General features: G+C 39.6%; 1 protein-coding gene and 1 long non-coding RNA gene across 2 annotated transcripts in view; one reads left to right on the top strand and one right to left on the bottom strand.

The window, feature by feature from the left end:
- The window catches only part of LOC307226582, a 131,162-nt gene extending 113,292 nt beyond the window's left edge, over window positions 1-17,870 (top strand). Inside the window, exons 3-5 of the long non-coding RNA XR_013843504.1 lie at window positions 10,755-10,820; window positions 12,006-12,107; window positions 17,421-17,870. This is a non-coding gene — a long non-coding RNA (uncharacterized lncRNA). The remainder of the gene's footprint in view (window positions 1-10,754; window positions 10,821-12,005; window positions 12,108-17,420) is intronic.
- Window positions 3,672-17,887, bottom strand: part of LOC307226379 (von Willebrand factor D and EGF domain-containing protein-like) — a 201,864-nt gene continuing 187,648 nt past the window's right edge. Inside the window, exons 29-30 of the mRNA XM_079995170.1 lie at window positions 11,993-12,090; window positions 3,672-6,131 (exon numbers count right to left, since the gene is read on the bottom strand). Of these exons, the coding sequence (XP_079851296.1) occupies window positions 6,117-6,131; window positions 11,993-12,090 (113 nt within the window). The 3' untranslated portion in view covers window positions 3,672-6,116. The remainder of the gene's footprint in view (window positions 6,132-11,992; window positions 12,091-17,887) is intronic.

A 17,887-nucleotide genomic window follows, 5' to 3' on the forward strand; every position in this document is an offset into this window, starting at 1 on the left:
AAACAGAGCTGAGCTGCCCTCAATAAAGAAACATCCATTAGTTTGGCTCTGAGATAAGTGAATTTCCTGGCAAATTCAGGTGGGGAACTGGCAAAGAGGCAGTTTGGTAGGTCTCGTGTTTGAATTAAGCCCAAATTTATTATCTTTTCATTATATTATCCTGCAGCTTAGTTTTCAGTGGACCCAGTGGAGTAGGTTTTAAGCAGGAAGCCAAATACTGAATGGCCATGATGACTGGATTAACCTTCTTACCACTGCAGGTGTTAGAGCAAGATTAGTTCTCTGGACTGGACTGTTGCTTCCCAGGTTATACTTTTCAATGCAGATAAGAAGGAAGATTTCTTTTCCAAGTGTGCCCATAGATCATTTCCTTGTTGCATTGTTCATTTAGTTTTGCAACATCCAGATGCTTGATTTGAATTCCTAGCTCTTTCTCCAGGGAGGACATGTCCTTTGTATTGCACATTCTGAATTTGTGAAAGGCTTCAATTACATGGCAATTATGAACAATGATTTATTCTAATGTAAATTTCCATTCGCTTGGTTGCATTCTTATGACTTTCATGTGAAATATGGAAGTTGTTTCCCTCCCCGATGTTGGCTTTTATGCATTTCTCAGAAACTCTCTTGGATAGTTTGGTTCTTTACCTTCTGGCATATATGATATCAAAAGTGAGAAGAACAAGGACAGTCTCTTCCTTGCTCCTTCTCTCTCTTTTTGTTTTCAGGTACTACAATGCAAGTGACCATGGCTGATTTTGTTGCAGTTGTGCCACACCTAATTCCATTTTTGTTCTCTTGTCATGGAGTCAAGATGTTCTATTAACACCTCCATGCAATGCTTTTGTCGCTATTTCCTTCTTCTTTACTTGATGATCTGTTCTCACTGTCTCAGGAGTTAATTTATATTCATAGTAGTGTGGTTTGCATTGGCTTCCAAATATATACATGTGGTGTTTTAAATAAAACATTAGTTGAGGGAAAGCTGGTATCCTTGTACACATTTCTGTGTGGGTTTTAAAGAAAAATAAACTATAGCTAGCTATGCTCATTGAAAATGTTACTCTGTCATGAAGTTCATTGAGGGTAAAGATCAACTGCATTTGGCTTTTGTGAGGGTATATGAGAAGGACAGTAAAACATAGCATTATTATATCCAAAGAAGAAAGAGGTTTGTACATAGTTGGACCATCAGACTTTTGAATATATGGGCAACATAGAATAAGCAATGAAGATAGTTAGATCCATTCTTCACCAAGATTAAAATGGCACCAGCTGATAATAATAATAATTCAGCATTTTCACACAGCTAAATCAGAAAAATCTAAGGTGTATTATATATTGTTGCGTTATTTTGGGAATTGCTGTAAAGTATTGCTGAGATGTAATATAAAATATTTTCAGCATAGGTATCATTTATTTACAGCTCCAAAGGAATTGCTTACTGCTTAATCTGGATATAATAGACCTGAGGTGAAAATGATAAGCAAATGGAGAAGAGGGCAGGAGGTTTTCACAGCAAAAGGGCATCTGCAGGAGGAATATAATGATAAGTGTACAAAAGATATGTCACTGCTGACAGTCTCAACACTGAGATGCAGTCTATATGCCTAGATATGTCCTTTCTTAGATATGTAGAGCTGTGAAGCTGTGTTTTTTTAAAATCCAGCAACAATCTTTGGTTACGTATGTTCAGCTTTGAAATCCTGGCCCAGAAAAGAAAATCCCAACACTAGTTTATGTCCTCAAATCTGTTTTTCCTCTGAAACATAGTGAAGGGCGAATTATTTTAAAGGGAGAAGTGGCAGTAATAGGAAAGGGTACCAAGTCCTTCCCCTTCCAACAACTTTTCTCCCATGCCTCCCTGTTCCCTACTGGAACCCCAAACCCATGGTTCTGTCCAGTGTACAGGTACGGGATTGCAGCTTACAAAACCAGCTTGAGGCAAGGGCTATTCTGGAAAGAAAGCAGTAGGTGGGAAAAGAATATCTTGTCTCCTCTGCTGCCTCTCTCCTGGAAATCAGACCCCCCCCCCCAGTTTTATTATACAGAAGAGAAGCAGAACCTGGGGTCTCAAGGCACAGACTGGTGGCGTTGCATGTGATAGGGCATTTTCTGTGGTGGTATCCCAACTGCAGAACACCATCCCCTTTGAAGCTTTCAGTGAAAACATGGGCATAGCTGTAGTTATTTCCAACTGTCACAGAAGGTTGTTGTGAGGATATATGATAAGAACAGTGAAGTATAGTAATAGTCTACTTAAAGAAGAAAGGGACGTGTACCGATATGCACAGTCAGGCTTTTAGGTACAGTGGTACCTCGGGTTAAGAACTTAATTCGTTCTGGAGGTCCGTTCTTAACCTGAAACTGTTCTTAACCTGAGGTACCACTTTAGCTAATGGGGCCTCCTGCTGCCGTTGCGCCACTGCTGCACGATTTCTGTTCTCACCCTGAAGCAAAGTTCTTAACCCGAGGTACTATTTCTGGGTTAGCAGAGTCTGTAACCTGAAGAGTCTGTAACCCGAGATACCACTGTACATAAGCAACACAGATTCTGCACAGTGGACACATACACTGAAGTTTTTTTTGATGCTACTCACACATAGCTCAGTGGTTGCTCTGAGCTATGTAACCAGACCATCAGACCTTGCAGCATTCTGCTGGTATCTTTTGTCTGTTTGGGTGATTTCTCTTAACTGCTTCTAGCAGTCACTTTGGGGAGTTACCATCCCTCATCAAGATCTAAAACCTGCTTTAACCTTGTGTTTTATTGGCAGAGGTGAATGTGTGTGCTTGACTTTCCAAGTTTTTTCTCTGCCAAAGGTGGTGGCGTGAACTACAGCTTCCCAAGAGCAATACGATAAGGCATATTTGTGCAGCGCCATCAGTACATTACAAGCTTCTATAAGTTTGGAAGTCAATGTTTGGCCTGTTCCTTGGCAGTCTCTCCCATCCTTCCTTTATGATCTCTCTCTGTCCAGCCCATCTCCAGCAGAGATTAAATTTTGCTATATTAAAATACAAACAATGAGGCACATTAACTTAACTAGTGAGATGTACTGTGGGAATGAAATCTACTTTAGGTCCCAAATCCAAGCTTGGCAAGGACTTCCTATTCATCAACACTGCCCATCATGGGCATAATGGAAGCAAGGTAATATAGCTTCTTTTTTTATTGATTCTCCCTGTAGTTGAAGAAAGACATAATTGCTACCATCAATTTAATCTTGCAACACTCATCTGTTGCCAACCTTCTGCTCTAGTGCCTTCCTGGAAGCATTGAATTGAAGTTTCAAACTCAGTTCCAAACTCACCATCTCCCAGTTTTGGACAACCCACAGAAGTGTGGGTTTTTTACCGAATTCTCCTTCGGTAAAAGGTCCTCTCTTCATGTAGCATGGATGGGAGGTCAGTGAGGCTAGAATAACAATTATATTTCTATGTGCACATCACAGATTTATCTAGAATAACATTCTCTAATATGCTGGTGCCATGAGTTCCTTTGTGTTTCATATTTCCCTCTGCACAATTTTGTAGAGATGACAAGAATTCATGAAAATAGAAGAGAACAAAGAAAGAACTGGGGTGGGGAGGCAAGTTGAGGGACAAAAATAATATTTATTCAAAGAAAAGAGTACAATTACATAAAACATTTTAGTCTTTGCAAAAGTAGTACAAAACAAACATTGTTCTCATATTGAAAAGGCAGGTGGCAATATGCAAAGAAATATACTTAACAGCTACAGGAACTGAAACACTTTAAGTAGAAAATAATCTGCATTAATGATTATAAATTTCTTAGCATTAAAAGGACACATTCTCATCCATTTTCTGCAAAGATTCTGTATCTTGTGATCCAAAGCACTGTTGGAATGTCTACTCAGCTGGTGTGAAGCAACCCAGCCTATCACAAAAATGCCACAGCATCTTGGCATCAGTTCCATAGATCACTTGTGATTAAACAGCACACTGCTGCATTCATAGAACCTGCTGTTGTGAGATTACTCATGAAAAGCATTGTTCACACATTATGGTTCTATTTGTGACTGCCCCAAAACACATTGGCCAGATTCAACTAACGACTCCCATTAGTGTAAGCCCATGCAAGGACTTCTGCTAGCGCAACTCCCCCCCCCCCATGCCTCCCAAAATTGACTCAGGGGGATTAGGAGAGCCCACAGAACAGTGCAGGGAGGAAGAGAGGGGAGATTGCTCCACCAGGCCAGCACTGCACCCATGCCATGCCAAGCAAGAAAGTTTACAGTCCAAGACAATGTGGGGGTTCTTTTATATTTAAATTGAGTCCACGCTGAACTTTTGCCACTGCTTTCAGTTCCTTCATGTTTGTTTTCTCCCTTGGTATTGCTATTGTGCATGTGCACCATTGATAAAACACAGCAAATAAAGCAAGGCTGATGTGCTTGTTCTAGTGTGTTAAAAATACACATAAGTCCTGTTTAGATGTTTGCCTGAATTCACATGGGTTTAATTTGTACACACAGGCTCCACTCACTCCAATGCCCCAAGCCATGTAGGTCTCTCTTTAGATCATCATGTATTTGACATTCAGGGGAATGTGCTTACAAACCTCCTGCAATAACAGCTACACCCCATCACCATCCTTGGTTTAAGCCTGTGTGGGTTCAGGTAAATGCCTGAATGGAGCCACAGACATACCAATCCCTGTGCCTCAGTAAAACAATGCGGGGGGGGGGGAGTTGCAAGCATACATATGCTCAAATAAAGACTGCTCTTCTTTGGTAGTGTTTTATCATTGCACACCTACATATTGATAATATATGTTTTAGGTGTGGAAAAGCAACTGATGGAACTGAGCAGAGATAATCTGCAGCCATATTCAAGCATTCTTAAGAATGTGTGAGGACTCAAACTCTGCAGGGAGCAATGGAAACTACACGGTCCCAACCCCTTTCCTTTTAACCGTGGTCTGCAGGGAGATTCCAACTACATTCAGTTAAATGTAGTTAGGCTGCTCCGATCATCCAAGAACCCTGATAGTTTAGAGAATTTAATTGCAGAGAGGATTCCAGCCACATTCCTTACTGGTGGGAATGGAAGAGTCTGTCAGTTTTGATTATCTCAATTTCTCATTTGTCAAATCTTAAATTCAGTTCTGCACAGCCATTTGTGATTTCCTTACCAAAAATTCTTTGTGAGAATTCATCAGCATTTTAGTGCAAAGTTCTCCTAATAAACATCTTTCCACATGCAGTTTTGACTTAATGTACATTTTTTAAGCAAGCAATTTCCCGCTATAATGCATTTTTGTATGTTATTTTCATGAAAAGCTTCACTTTTTGCACACTTTCTCCTAAAATATGCATTTTTGTAAACATTGTTTGGTAGGAGAACTGCATTGCAAAGTTCAGATAAGTGTGAATTTTAAGGGTACCTGTGCTTCAGGTCCCATATTGTTTTAGAAAATGTGAATTTGGTGGAGTCGGTTTTAAATGCAAAGTGATTTGAATTTCTTCCCCATCCCTCCCCACTGGTGTATGTAGGGATACTGGAGATGGGGCCTACCTGTGTGTCTCCTACTCACTTCAATCTCACCTGCTTTCTTTTGTAAAACTGAAGAGGATTGGTGCATGCTCTTGTTCTGGAGTTAATTGTAGAAATTTTACAGGTAAAACTGGAATTCAGGAGGTGTGCAGTGCAGGCCAGAGCAAACAAGAAGAACAAGAAAAATGGATTGGGGTACACCCCAAAATCCTCAATGTTGGCTTCTCTATAGAACCCAAAGGTAGCAGAAAGCAACAGCCTTTCTAAAACACTCTGCAAGTCACAGTTGAAATAGGCACTTGCAGTCAGTGAGTAACTGAGGTATTGGCACTATGCTGCAATATATATATATATATATTGAGATTGAGAATGGTGTCACCTAATGTGACACAGGCAACTAGCTAAAGCTGTTCGAGTATGTTCTGGAATCAGTAATTTCTCAACATGACTTAATGCTTGCCATGAGTGGAGGCAGGAGGGAGAATTTTAGCTATGTTTCTATAGTGCATTGTCTGTCAACTCTAAAAGAAAGGAGGGAGTCTCAGCATTTCGGCATCAAAATGAATGTCTTCATTGTCCTTCTGCTGTTTTCTTCATCCTATGGGGAGCTATGAAACAGAAATGAGGATTCAGCTGCTGAAGGGATTAGGTGACAAACAGGCCTACACCCACATTGTCACAAAACAAGTATGAAATATTCTAATGTAGTAATAGCATGGCTTCTGTCTGGTTTTTTCTTAACCCCCCTTTTTTTCTCTTTAATTATGACTACACTGCAACTACCCCACATTTCAGAATTTGATCCAAGCAGGCAACTAACAAGTGTTATAATTGTCCAATAATTTCACCTGGAGTGGTTGTCTTTATTGTGGAACAATGTGACAGATCTGCTTCCAAAACACGCACCCACGAGGGTATCATGTAGCAACGGCTGATTTCTCCTCCATCATTCCAACAGAGGAAAATAACTATATTGCTGAAATGGTTTGGCTTTGACTCTGTTATTTGCAGTGGGGTTGACAGTTCTGAAGCTGGAATTAAATTTCTTTCCTCTAAAGCAGGAGTGTCTACAAAAGCAATTTGCTATTTTCCATATGACACAGTGAGACTGTTGACACCTTGCCTATATGAGTTTGAATGTGCTCAGCCCATTTCTACGCTGTGGAGGTTTGTCAGTAAAAAGCATCTTAGTTTAAGGGTGGAAGTAAATCTTCTCAGTCCCCCAAACATGATATTAGGTGACAGAAAGAGCTTTTGTCTTGCAGGACTACAAGAGACCTAGAAATCCGCTAAATGTGCAGGACAAAAGAGTTGGAGGATTATTCATCTCTAAGAGAAGAGGACTGCTGGATCTCTCTGCATCTGACATGACACACATATACTCCATATTTGATACTATCAAGTGTAGTATTTTGGTATCAAACCTGGATATATAATATTTGATGGTGCAAATTGTTTTCCTGTGATTTAATATAAAGAATATTAAATATTCATATTAAATATTTAATATAAAGAACACTTAATGTTTGTATGTGGTTTTCAAGCATTCAACATGCTACACATACATTATCTAGTTATAATTCTTACAATAATTCTGTAAAGCAGGGATATTCACCGGATGTTGTCTAACTGCAATTCCATCATCCTGTTCCATGATGGAATGGGGACTAATGGGAGTCGGTGCCCAACTAAAACTCGGGGAGGGCACAGAGGTTCCCCAGCCCCAGGTGGGATAAGTCAATATTATTGACCTTTATATTGCAGATGGGAGGAGCTGATGTGGAGAGGGAGAGGGAGGGAGGGAGGGAGACAGGCTTGCCAAAGGCCACCTAGTGAGTAAACTGGACTTACTGCTGCCAGGGCAACTCTTACATTGGATTTGGCCCAATACATTTTCTAGAGAAGAGTGTGAGAGAACATAAAAGCTGATACATGGCTTTGTAGAATATCTACCTTAAGCTGCAAAGTGCTGCAAATTTCAAGAAAGCTTCCAGGTACAAACACTCCATAAATCAGTTGTGTTTGATTAAATTTCTGTATTCCATCTGACTTTTTGCTAAAGATTGCAGAAGCAGTATTATTACCCACAAACAGCTATGTTCTTAGCTTGTTAGCGTTTTCTTCTTCTTTCATGAGCAAGTCTTTCTGTCTGTCGGTTTTGGTTTTTAGAAGCTAGCAAGGGCATTTGTCTTCATGTTTACCTCAAAATTGCTAAATTATCAGAATCTTGCAAGGACTGTCTTATTGCAGTTTGGCATACTATTACAAATTCTTTATCCTCCAACATATATCCTAGTACCACTGCCACACATTGTCATGTCTGTAATATGTAATTCAATTGATTATATCTCGTCAAATGGAAATATGTGAAGGGGGGGGGGCAAAGGAAAGCAAAGAAATAAGAGTTTTATAGAACCCTCCCCTTCTTTCCTGAGGGAAAAAAAATGAAACTTACATAAAATGTTAAAAATAAATATGACACTTCTGCCCTAACAAATGAATAACTGAGGCAAGCCATCCTCTCTCTAGGATGGATGAATATGTCCATTTTGGTATTTCTCAGCTTCATTTTTCTAGTCTTTGGCTCAGTTTGACACACCATCATCATATTAGTGTGTATTTCTCTAATGCACACATTTCAAAAGCCATACTGGATTTTTGTGTTATATTTACTAATATATACATTTTTATGCACACTTTTCCTAAATACATTATTCAGTTAGCGAACTGCACTGTAATTTTCAGATAAGTGAAAATGTTGAAGAATAGTTGCTTTCCAGTGCATACATATAATTTTGGGGAGTGCAAATTAGGTAGCTTCTCATTAAAATGTAAACTAATTTTTTTTCATCATCCCTGTCTCCTGTAGTTTATTAGCCAGTATTTGGCAGAGACCTAAACACTGTGTTTGTGTGTGTGCATGTTTTAGTGCTACTAACTGGACAATGAAACCAGAGGTTTGTTTCAGGCGAAGGAAGTCAATCTTCTAACCTGTCTATCCAGTGATTACTTTTCCTTTTCTAGGCTAAAATGAGAAGAGGGACAGGGATTCACTTAGGTGCCAAGATGCAATTACACATGCCCTTGTCCTTCAGCCAATTCAGTGTAAAAAGAACATTTCTTGCCACATATTCCCATTCAGCCCTGCTTTCTGGAGGCTATTATAAATCCTTTGGGAAATTTCCTCCCTCTTGGGACAGAAGTCAGGGCCAAAACTCTAGATTGGCTATTTCCCATTGTGGGGGCTCTCTGCTTTTCTAATCCAGATTGAAGGAGTTGAACACCTGTACCCCATTCAATCCAAAAACTGCAAAGGAATGAACAATACCAATGCAGCAGCGCTAACTTCAACCAACTTAAACTGAACAAAAGCAGAAGGCTAGGACAACTCCATGACTCCTTAACTATCTCTCACAGATAGGCTTCTGGAAATATCCCCCTCAAACTGAATATGAAATTGTTCCATGCCATCAATTAGCAACAAGCAGGAATTTCACCAGTGGTATATGAAACATTTTCTACTCTGTCAGGCTTCACATTTTCTATCTCCTTAATGACATGAAGCAATTGAATCAAACCAAATTCTCGGTGAGTCTCTCTTCATTGAGGAAAGGGAAACAGATATTCTTAGGGTCACATTCTCCTCTACAAAAACACAAACAAAGAAACTTTGCCTCTGGTGATGGACAGGCATTACGAGGATTGAGATAACTGACATACTCCACTAAGATGGCGCCATGCTAGGCTCTCCACCATCCCAGGGTGTGCACCAAGGCCGCGTAGTCCCATGTCATTTAAATACTGCCCCCTTAGGGAAGGAAGCTAAGAGATGAGACAAGAGCTCATGATTGCACTATTGTCAGGCACTCCACTGTCATGCTGTGTTTACAGCCTGGAAGGAAAGGCCTAGATGAAGGCAGGCTGTGATTATGCTTTATCCCTGCCATTTGGTGGTGGGAGAGAGAGTTGGGAAGAGTCATGGTGTTTTCCATGGGCTCTTCTGTTCCACTGCCAGGCACATCCCTAACCTGTGGGGACTTCAGTAATATGAAATTCCTCACACTCAACTTGTAATGGACCGTGTCCCTTGCTAAAAGATATCAAGACAAGAAGAGAGAAAGAGAGAAGAAAACAATGAAGTACTAAAATCAAGTTCTGAGAGGATGCTGACTAGGTAGGGTTGGTACATAAAGGAGATAAATTAGATCAGAAATGTGGTTGGTTGGCCAATGGCTGATGGTTTTAGGAGTTGTAGTCCAACAACAACTGATGAAGGGTCACAGGTTCCCCACCCCTGTCTAGACTTTTGGCTCTGCTTTCTGACCCAGGTTGAAGGGGTGTTTCAAAAAATCAAGTGTTTTAGAAGCCAGAATTCCAGGGAAGCTCAGTCAAAACCTTGTTTTAAAGCGAACTTGCTTGCTTTCCCTATCACATCTAGATGTTTTTTTCTGAGACTTATAAGAAAAAATATCACACAACATAAAGACTGTCCTCTATTTGTGTAGTCTTTTTTGAACCTAATAGTATTCTATTATTGCAAGAACTGTATAAACAATGGCTCCGATACAGCTAAAATTAGTTATGACTAAATGTCATCAAAGCAAAGAACAAGTTGCTGATCACTTAAGTCCCATTGCTTTCAAAGAGAATTTTAGGAGCATGATCTTAAGCAGGTTTACTGAGAAATCATCAAGTTCAATGTACTTTCTATGTGAAAGTGAATATAAATTGCATCTAATTGCAGCTGGATTTAGAAAGTGTTGAACAATTCAATGATATATGTTACCTACTTGCTTCGTGTCTCAAAAGTGCATGACCAAGGTGCTGAATTTTGTTTCCTCACAAATTTATCCAGCACATGAACTGGGAACGGGTGTTATACCAATTAGCCCCACCCTCTAGCATCTACAGATACAGTGTGAATGTCTGCCGGGAGGAAGCCTTTGACCATTATAGTTACATACAAGGGTTCCAGGTCAGATGGAAGCTTTCACACATACATTTGTAAGCAAAAAGGCCCTCCTTGCAGACAGCCATGTTGAAAGTGTGGCTTCACCAATGCCCCCTCTCACGCTGGATGAATTTGGCAATAAAATGCCTGATCAGGGCATTGAAGTCAGAGTTTTTGTGTATGTGACAAACTGCTAAATCCCAAGTGGTCAGAAGCTAGCATTAATATTAGGATTTAGGTGGATTATAATACCTGCTGTTATTTTTACTTTTCGTTTTAGATGCCAATCCTGAACATGCTTACTAGGAAGATAATCTCACTGAAATTCAGCTGGACTTTGTTCAAAGTAAGCTATGCTTAGGAATGGGCTGTAATCTTCTTTCTGGAACTGACTTCTGTTGATGACAAGATAAACTGAGCTAGTGACCACTGCAGTGACCCAGTAGCATGGCATTTCTCATATTCTAAAGCTTCTGCTAAAGCTTCTCCAAATTCTATTTACTGTGCAATGGTTCACTGATAGGAAAAATGGATGCTCAGCATTTGATTTGATATTTTATACAAAGTACAGCACAGTTCCACTTCATTTGTGAACTGACAGATCTCATACTGCACATTTGCAATCATAGCAATGGTTTCAAAAACAAACCTGATAATTTTGGTTTTGATATAACAGAAAGGTCAGTTTTCACTGTACCATGAAAAAAACTATATATAAAAACTTTTGAATTTAAACACACAGAGACAATCAATCGCTTCAGTTTATCTCACTGAAATCTAGGGTGTCAAAATAGGATATAAAATAGAGCACTTCAGAAAATGCAAGGTATATTTTCCCCGCTGGCTACAGTTGACCAGTTTAAATAGTTTTTGTGCAGTCTGAAAATTACAATGAGTCTTGCTTCATCTTATCTGCATCTGCTGCATGCCAATGTCAATATAGAAGTTTTATTTTCCTGGGAGAATGTCACTGTCAATGAAATGCATCAATAACTGTAATTCTGAGTTTAAAGATGTGACTTCAGTTCCAGAATATTGAAAGCGAAAAGGCTGTCATAGTGTATCGTACTACATTATCCAAACATAGTAGAAAACACTATGATTCTCTGCCCTGATGCTGAACATATAGTCAAGCTTGATTCAGGAGATTTCATGTTATTGAAAAAGGCACACAAAGCCTGACTGGTTAAAATAAAAAATATTAAGAAGAAAAAACATGTAGGGAAACATGAAGGGCAGTATCCAGGGAAGTAGTTGTGCTAGTGCAAAGACTTCTGGACGAACAGTGGAATGCCCCCCTCCCCTCCCTGTGCACACCCTAAATCTGTTCCAGGGTTTCCCCAAATCCTTCACAGCAGATCTGTGGAGGCTGAGGTGTGTGTGCCATTGCACACACATAAATCCTCATGCTAATGGAACTACAATGCTGGATACCATCCAAAATGTTTTGTTCGTTCTGCAATAGTTCTTTCCCCATGTTGTGAATAGGGGATCAACATTACAGAAATACTACTGTACCTTCTTTCCACAGTTTGAACCACCATGCCCACTTCTACAGGCACAAACATTTGGCTTGACACATCTCCCTCCAAACTGGCATTTCGGCTCGCAAACAGCTGCAACAAAACAACTTGTAAGTATTATTTCTATTTAAACAACAGCAATTATATTAAACTATTCAGTTACATCAGATTTTGCATCAGATTTCCTTCAGTTACATCAGATTCAGTTGTGAAGTGGTTCCCGCCCCCCATTTTATAGTTCTTTCAACCCTCAGAAGTCTTCCACATGCTAACTCAGTGTGGATCAGATTTGGGGGCTTGATTGCGCCTTTCAAATTTCAGGCTGTTGGAACTGGATGGTAAAAGCAGCCAATCCATGCTGTGTTCATCCAGTGATGTTGGTTTTCATATCACCAGCCCAGAGTCAGGCAGCCTGATCCAAGAACAGCAGCTGCCATGGGCTGGAAGAGTTTTGTGAAGAAGCTCCAAAAACCTATTAACATACTAAATCTGTACATAACTCTTTAGAGTGGTCTGTTTTAGTGGGCACTGTAAGGATAAAAAACTGAACCCCTCTAAGATTGTAGTCCCTTGTTCTGATGACATGAGAATACCATTCACTGAAAAGAAGGGGCAATCTCATTACAATTTGCTCTTCTAACATTGCACTGTTCACGTGAGTGGATTACTTGCACGAGCAGTTCTCTGCATGAGTTAGCCAACTGTGCAGCAAGGTCTGAGTGACTAATGATTCTGCTTCTAGAATAACTTTTTATTAAGGAGAGAGAACAATAACTTCTGTGAATGAGAGTGCTTCATTCCAAAGCCATTACATGCTTGCGTCTCATTGTCCTTGCCTATTATCTTGAACTAACAGAGAAAGGCAGAAGACTCTAATTTCTCCTCTTTAATAAAGACGTAAGTATGGGGTTTGAGTTCCATTGGTGAATGGGCCCAGAGTGACCTTTTCAGTTCCAACAAAATAACACAGACACTTTAAGATAACCTACCTAAGATAAGCTACTCGCTGGAACAGCTTCACAAAAAGACGGATGTTATGAATTCCAAATTTGAGAGCTTGGAACAAAAAGTGATAAATTTGGGACAAAAAGTGACCATTAATACAGAAATTGCTCAGGATTTGATACAGGAAACTACTTTGACAGGACAAACTGGGGAGAAGGAGAAAGTTGTGGTTGTTGAACCTAAAGTAATACAAGTGGAAGCCCCAGACTTTCAGAGGCAAATAGAGGACTATAAGTGGAGGCCTCTTATGAATGAATATAGAAAAAGTCAGAATTTGAAGATTGGAGCCCTGCCTGCACTGGAGAAGGAAGGTTGGATAGACTCTTTCATGCAGGGATTTATTGACTTTTGGGTTCTGAATCTGGGTCAGGAGGTGATTGGAGTTGTGGGGGTCTTTGGATCTGGAGGAGTCTTGAAACATGATTTGAGATATTGTATGGACCTTGGTTCTAGCTGTGGAGAATTGGCTGGCCTGTCGAGAGGGAATGGGGGCATGGTTGGGTTGGGGCCTCCCTGAGACTTCCTCTTCAGCATTTTCAGCATCAAATAATATTAAGAAGAATTGCAGAAGGGACTTGGAAAAGATTTAAGAGCCTCGGACAGAAGATCTTCAGGTTGATGAACTATATGGAATGGACGGAAATGATTGGCAGAATCCGAGACCAGGGAGAAGAGATGGTGGTAGAAGATTGGGAAAGTCTAAAGCTTGTACATAGAAATATTGTAAAATTAATGAGTGTTTGAAAATTGTTGGAATGAAACTTTATGGCTTTAGCAGAAATGCTATAAGGAGTTAAGTATAAATAAGTATTTTAATGGAAAATAAGGTTAAAAATATGTTAAGACATTCATAATGATAAAGATAGAGAAAGATGGAAAGGATTTGCTGAAACAAGTAACAGAAGTGGAATACAAAAAGGGAGGTGAGAGGAAGTCGATGAAATAAGGGAATGAAAGATAGACTAATGAAATGGTATGCTATATGCTTTTTTAAATTGTTGTTGTTTTGTTTTGTTTAATTTAGTGTTAAGGTTGTGTTTTGTATTGTTTATTGTATTGTTTCTTCTTTTGTTCTTTTTTCTTGTCTGCCGTAAGTTTGAAAAGTAATAAAGATTATTATTTTTTTTTTTAAAAGATAACCTACCTTGAAGAACTAACAATGACTTCTGTTTATAATACATTACCTTACAATGGAAGAGGAATTTCAAAACCCATTAATATAGATTATGCAGATGATGACAATGGCCCTGTATTGTAAATCTGAACCATGCCCCTGCAACTACAGCAGCTGTTATCCATGAAAAACTGGGCTCACCTAAATTCCATTAGTAGTATCAGTGGAAATTAAGCACTTTATTCTCCAGAACTTTTTCAATGGGACTCTGAAACACCTTGGTTCTTCTGGCTTAAACACTGTGCCTCATTGGCCTGCCATGTTGCCAGAAAGCACCAGCTCACCTCCATGTCAAGGTCCTTCACAATCGCATTGGCTCAAAAGTCTCAGTTTTACTTGTAAATGTTAGCCTGCAAGGTCTAACAAGGTGTGAGGTATCTAATCATAAGCCTGCATTTTTATCAAAGCTTATATTTTTGATCAGGGCCTGTATTTTAAAATGAGCTTAAAGATTTTCAAATGTTCATGCCAGGCAGAAGACCAGCTGCCTAAGAACCTTGGCAAGATGTTTATTCTCCTGGACAAGGGGCCCCCCTGATTTATAGCAGAAAACAATTCTCAAAGTCGTAAAAAGGGAATTACAGGCTGACAGCCAAGGTTACACTGACCCTACATATTACAGAAGATAAAAAAGCAGAGAAAAACATAATTAAGAGTTGATAAATAGTAAAATAAAACCATGTGCCTCCCATTAAACTTGAGCCATATTTTCCTAAGGTTGAAAGGTCAAGAGCACTGAAAAAGGCTTGGCTGGAGAAGATAGGTTTCTTCCTATCTTATTTTGAGGCTGGAAACTGTTCCTTCCTTTTTTACTTTGAAAAGGTTTATTCTTCTAAAAAGCTATCTATGTTATGTATTAAATATATTGGCTTAAATGTAATTATGCAAAGGAATTAGAAGCTAAGAAATGTTAAATCCTTATGCTAGATTCTTATTTCATATAGTTGGAAGAGATCACAGGGGCCATCAGCCATCAGCCCAGCCCCCCCTGCCAAGCAGGAAACATCATTAGAGCACACATATGGTTGTCAGGCCTTTGTTTAAAGACCTCCAAGAGAAGGAGATCTTTCAATGATGATGTGAACTCAAGATCCTTGACATCTGTTTAAGATAAAAATTTAAGATTAAACCATTTGTTTTGGAGGGCAATAGGGCAAGGAGGGCAAGAGGTGAGCTGGTAATTAAGGTTCCTTGTTGAGACACATGTAAGATATATTACTACTTATTTGTCATTTATAGATAGAAGAATGTATAGCTTTTTGTTTCCCATAAAAGGGCAAAAGGAAATGGGTGTATCTTTTGTGATTGGTTCTGGCAAACAGCCAATAGGAATTTCAACCAGGCTGATTGGACAGAGGCAGCCACAGGAGGAGCAAGGGGGCTGGATTAAGGAAATATAAGTGCTGGCCAGAATGGCAGGAGGGCAGGCCGGAGCTTGGTAACCATATACCACTGTGCCTCTCATTTATTTGTCTGACAAATAAATTATTATTTTAATTTCTCTATTGCTGCGTTGAATATTTCATTCCAGCTAAGCGTTAACCACAAGCAGGGTGCTACAGGTGTGCAATCACATTCTGTTGAGATGAACAAAGGAGTACCCCACTCATTATACACTGGCTAATGCTTAATCTCTTCCATTTTCCTAAATCATAGCCACATATAGATGGCAAGCACAGTGAAGAGGGATGAAGGGTCATGAATTCAGTCCTATCTTCAAACTTCCACTGCCCCTCCCACCCACCTTGTTGCCATGTCTGCAGCACAATGCCTGCACCAAAGGGACTTTTCTAGGCAGGGAAGTTCCCTGGGCAATAGAGAGCCCTGGGCAAACAACAATGTTGGGGGCAGAAGGAACAGCAGAACCTTTGGAGCAGAGCTAAACATGCTGTATGCAGTTCCTTTCATCATGCTTGTCCCTTACATTGCCCCCCCCCCAAAAAAAAATCTCAACAACTTTGGTTAATCCAATGGGTAGATCACTGCCAGTTTTTTTTTTTATAGTGGGAGTAGATCACAGTCTCTTGGGAGTTGGACATGCCTGCATTAGAGCAATGAGGCAGGAAGACCCAAAGTCCTAGAATGACCTCTCAAGTATTACTGCATCACACCCACCTAGACTGCAGACTCCCCCTTCTGTCAAGAAGAAAATGACAATCAATGGCTGATGGGCCATGTTTGGATAGAAGATCACAAGCAAATATGGATTAGATTGGGTTACACCCTTGGCACAAATCTGTAAACTATCTGCATAATCCCCTGAATTCTATAGACAGATGATCAGGAAAGGGCACTGCAGCATACAATCCACCTTCTATACAGGATGAAATGAGTTTGCTTTAGTTCATCTAGTCTAATGTGATAAATAACCTTTCGAAATATCACCACTTTGTAAAAATAAATAAACAGGATTATGAAGTGTTTATAAGTAATATAGTTCACCATTTCAAGCTTGTCTGGACATATAATTTATTTTCTAATGCTGGCAAGCTATTTTATTAATCTAAAAGATATATCAGTTCATTAAAGTTATGCATCATATCACTTGTGTGACTGACCCCTGCTTCTGTTTGAGTGGTATTCCGCTAAAACCCAGCTATGTTTCCCGCCTTCATAAAAGTTAAGGCAACAGAACTGCTGATTTCAAGCCAGTTTTCTCCTCTCCTAATTAGCAGTGTGTGCTCCTATGACATTGTTTTGGCAGAGAAAAAAGAGAACAGCCAATTCAAAAGGCACTAGTCCAAGAACACACATGTCATGTTATTATTTTAATTAGATCTCAGGAGCTGAAATTTCTGTAATTTCTTTTTAAACAACAAAATCTTTCCTAGCAGCGAACTTATACTGATTATAGCCAATGTTGTTTTGATACAATGTTATTTGAATAGCCTGTCTGTGTGGCAAAGATACCAGAAGTCACTAGCAAAATACAGTCTCTCTCTCTCTCTCTCTCTCTCTCTCTCTCTCTCTCTCTTTATTGTGTCGTACAATAAAGTTATAGATTTGTTACTGGGTCTGTATTCACATACCAGTTTATTCCCTTTCCCCAACCTTTTTTAGCTGTTAATTTCCACATGATAGTTGAGTTTTCACACAATGTAAAAACCATGTCTGGAAATACAGTGCAAGTTTAGCAATAATTTCTATGTTATTTGCAGGTGAGCTTTTTTCTGGAAGCAAAGAACATGGAAATGAGCACTAAATTTGAGCTATATTCCCATTGCCTCCTCCCCCTCCCTTTCAGGAATTGGCAGTGATACCTCAGAAGGCAGGTGAGCAAAGATACCCTACCTGTACCACCAGAACCAACCGCTGCTGCTGAAAGGTGACCAGCTTCTACCATTGTGTGCCACTGAATAGGAAAAGTGGAATTCAAGGTCATTACCAGAATGTGTCATGAACCAGAGGTAGCCTTCCAGGGAACAACTGCACTAGCCACTGTTGTGCAGAACTGAGGCATATTTGAAGTTCTCATCCAAATGAGCAGGGCAGAGGAAAATCTTACACACCCTTGTAAGTTGCTTAGCCAAGATGGCATTATCCTTATCCATATATCCATATATTCATCCTATTCTGCTAGCTATCACTACCTATCTTGCAATGATCATTGTCTGGAATCCAAAGAATTGCTTTAGCTCATGTAGGAGCTTTCATTACTTTCTTCCTTGGACAGCTGAACCTAGTGCCCTATCACAAACTGCTTTTCAACAT

Source organism: Podarcis cretensis (genome assembly GCF_951804945.1).
Source record: "Podarcis cretensis genome assembly, chromosome: 1".
Taxonomy (NCBI): domain Eukaryota; kingdom Metazoa; phylum Chordata; class Lepidosauria; order Squamata; family Lacertidae; genus Podarcis; species Podarcis cretensis.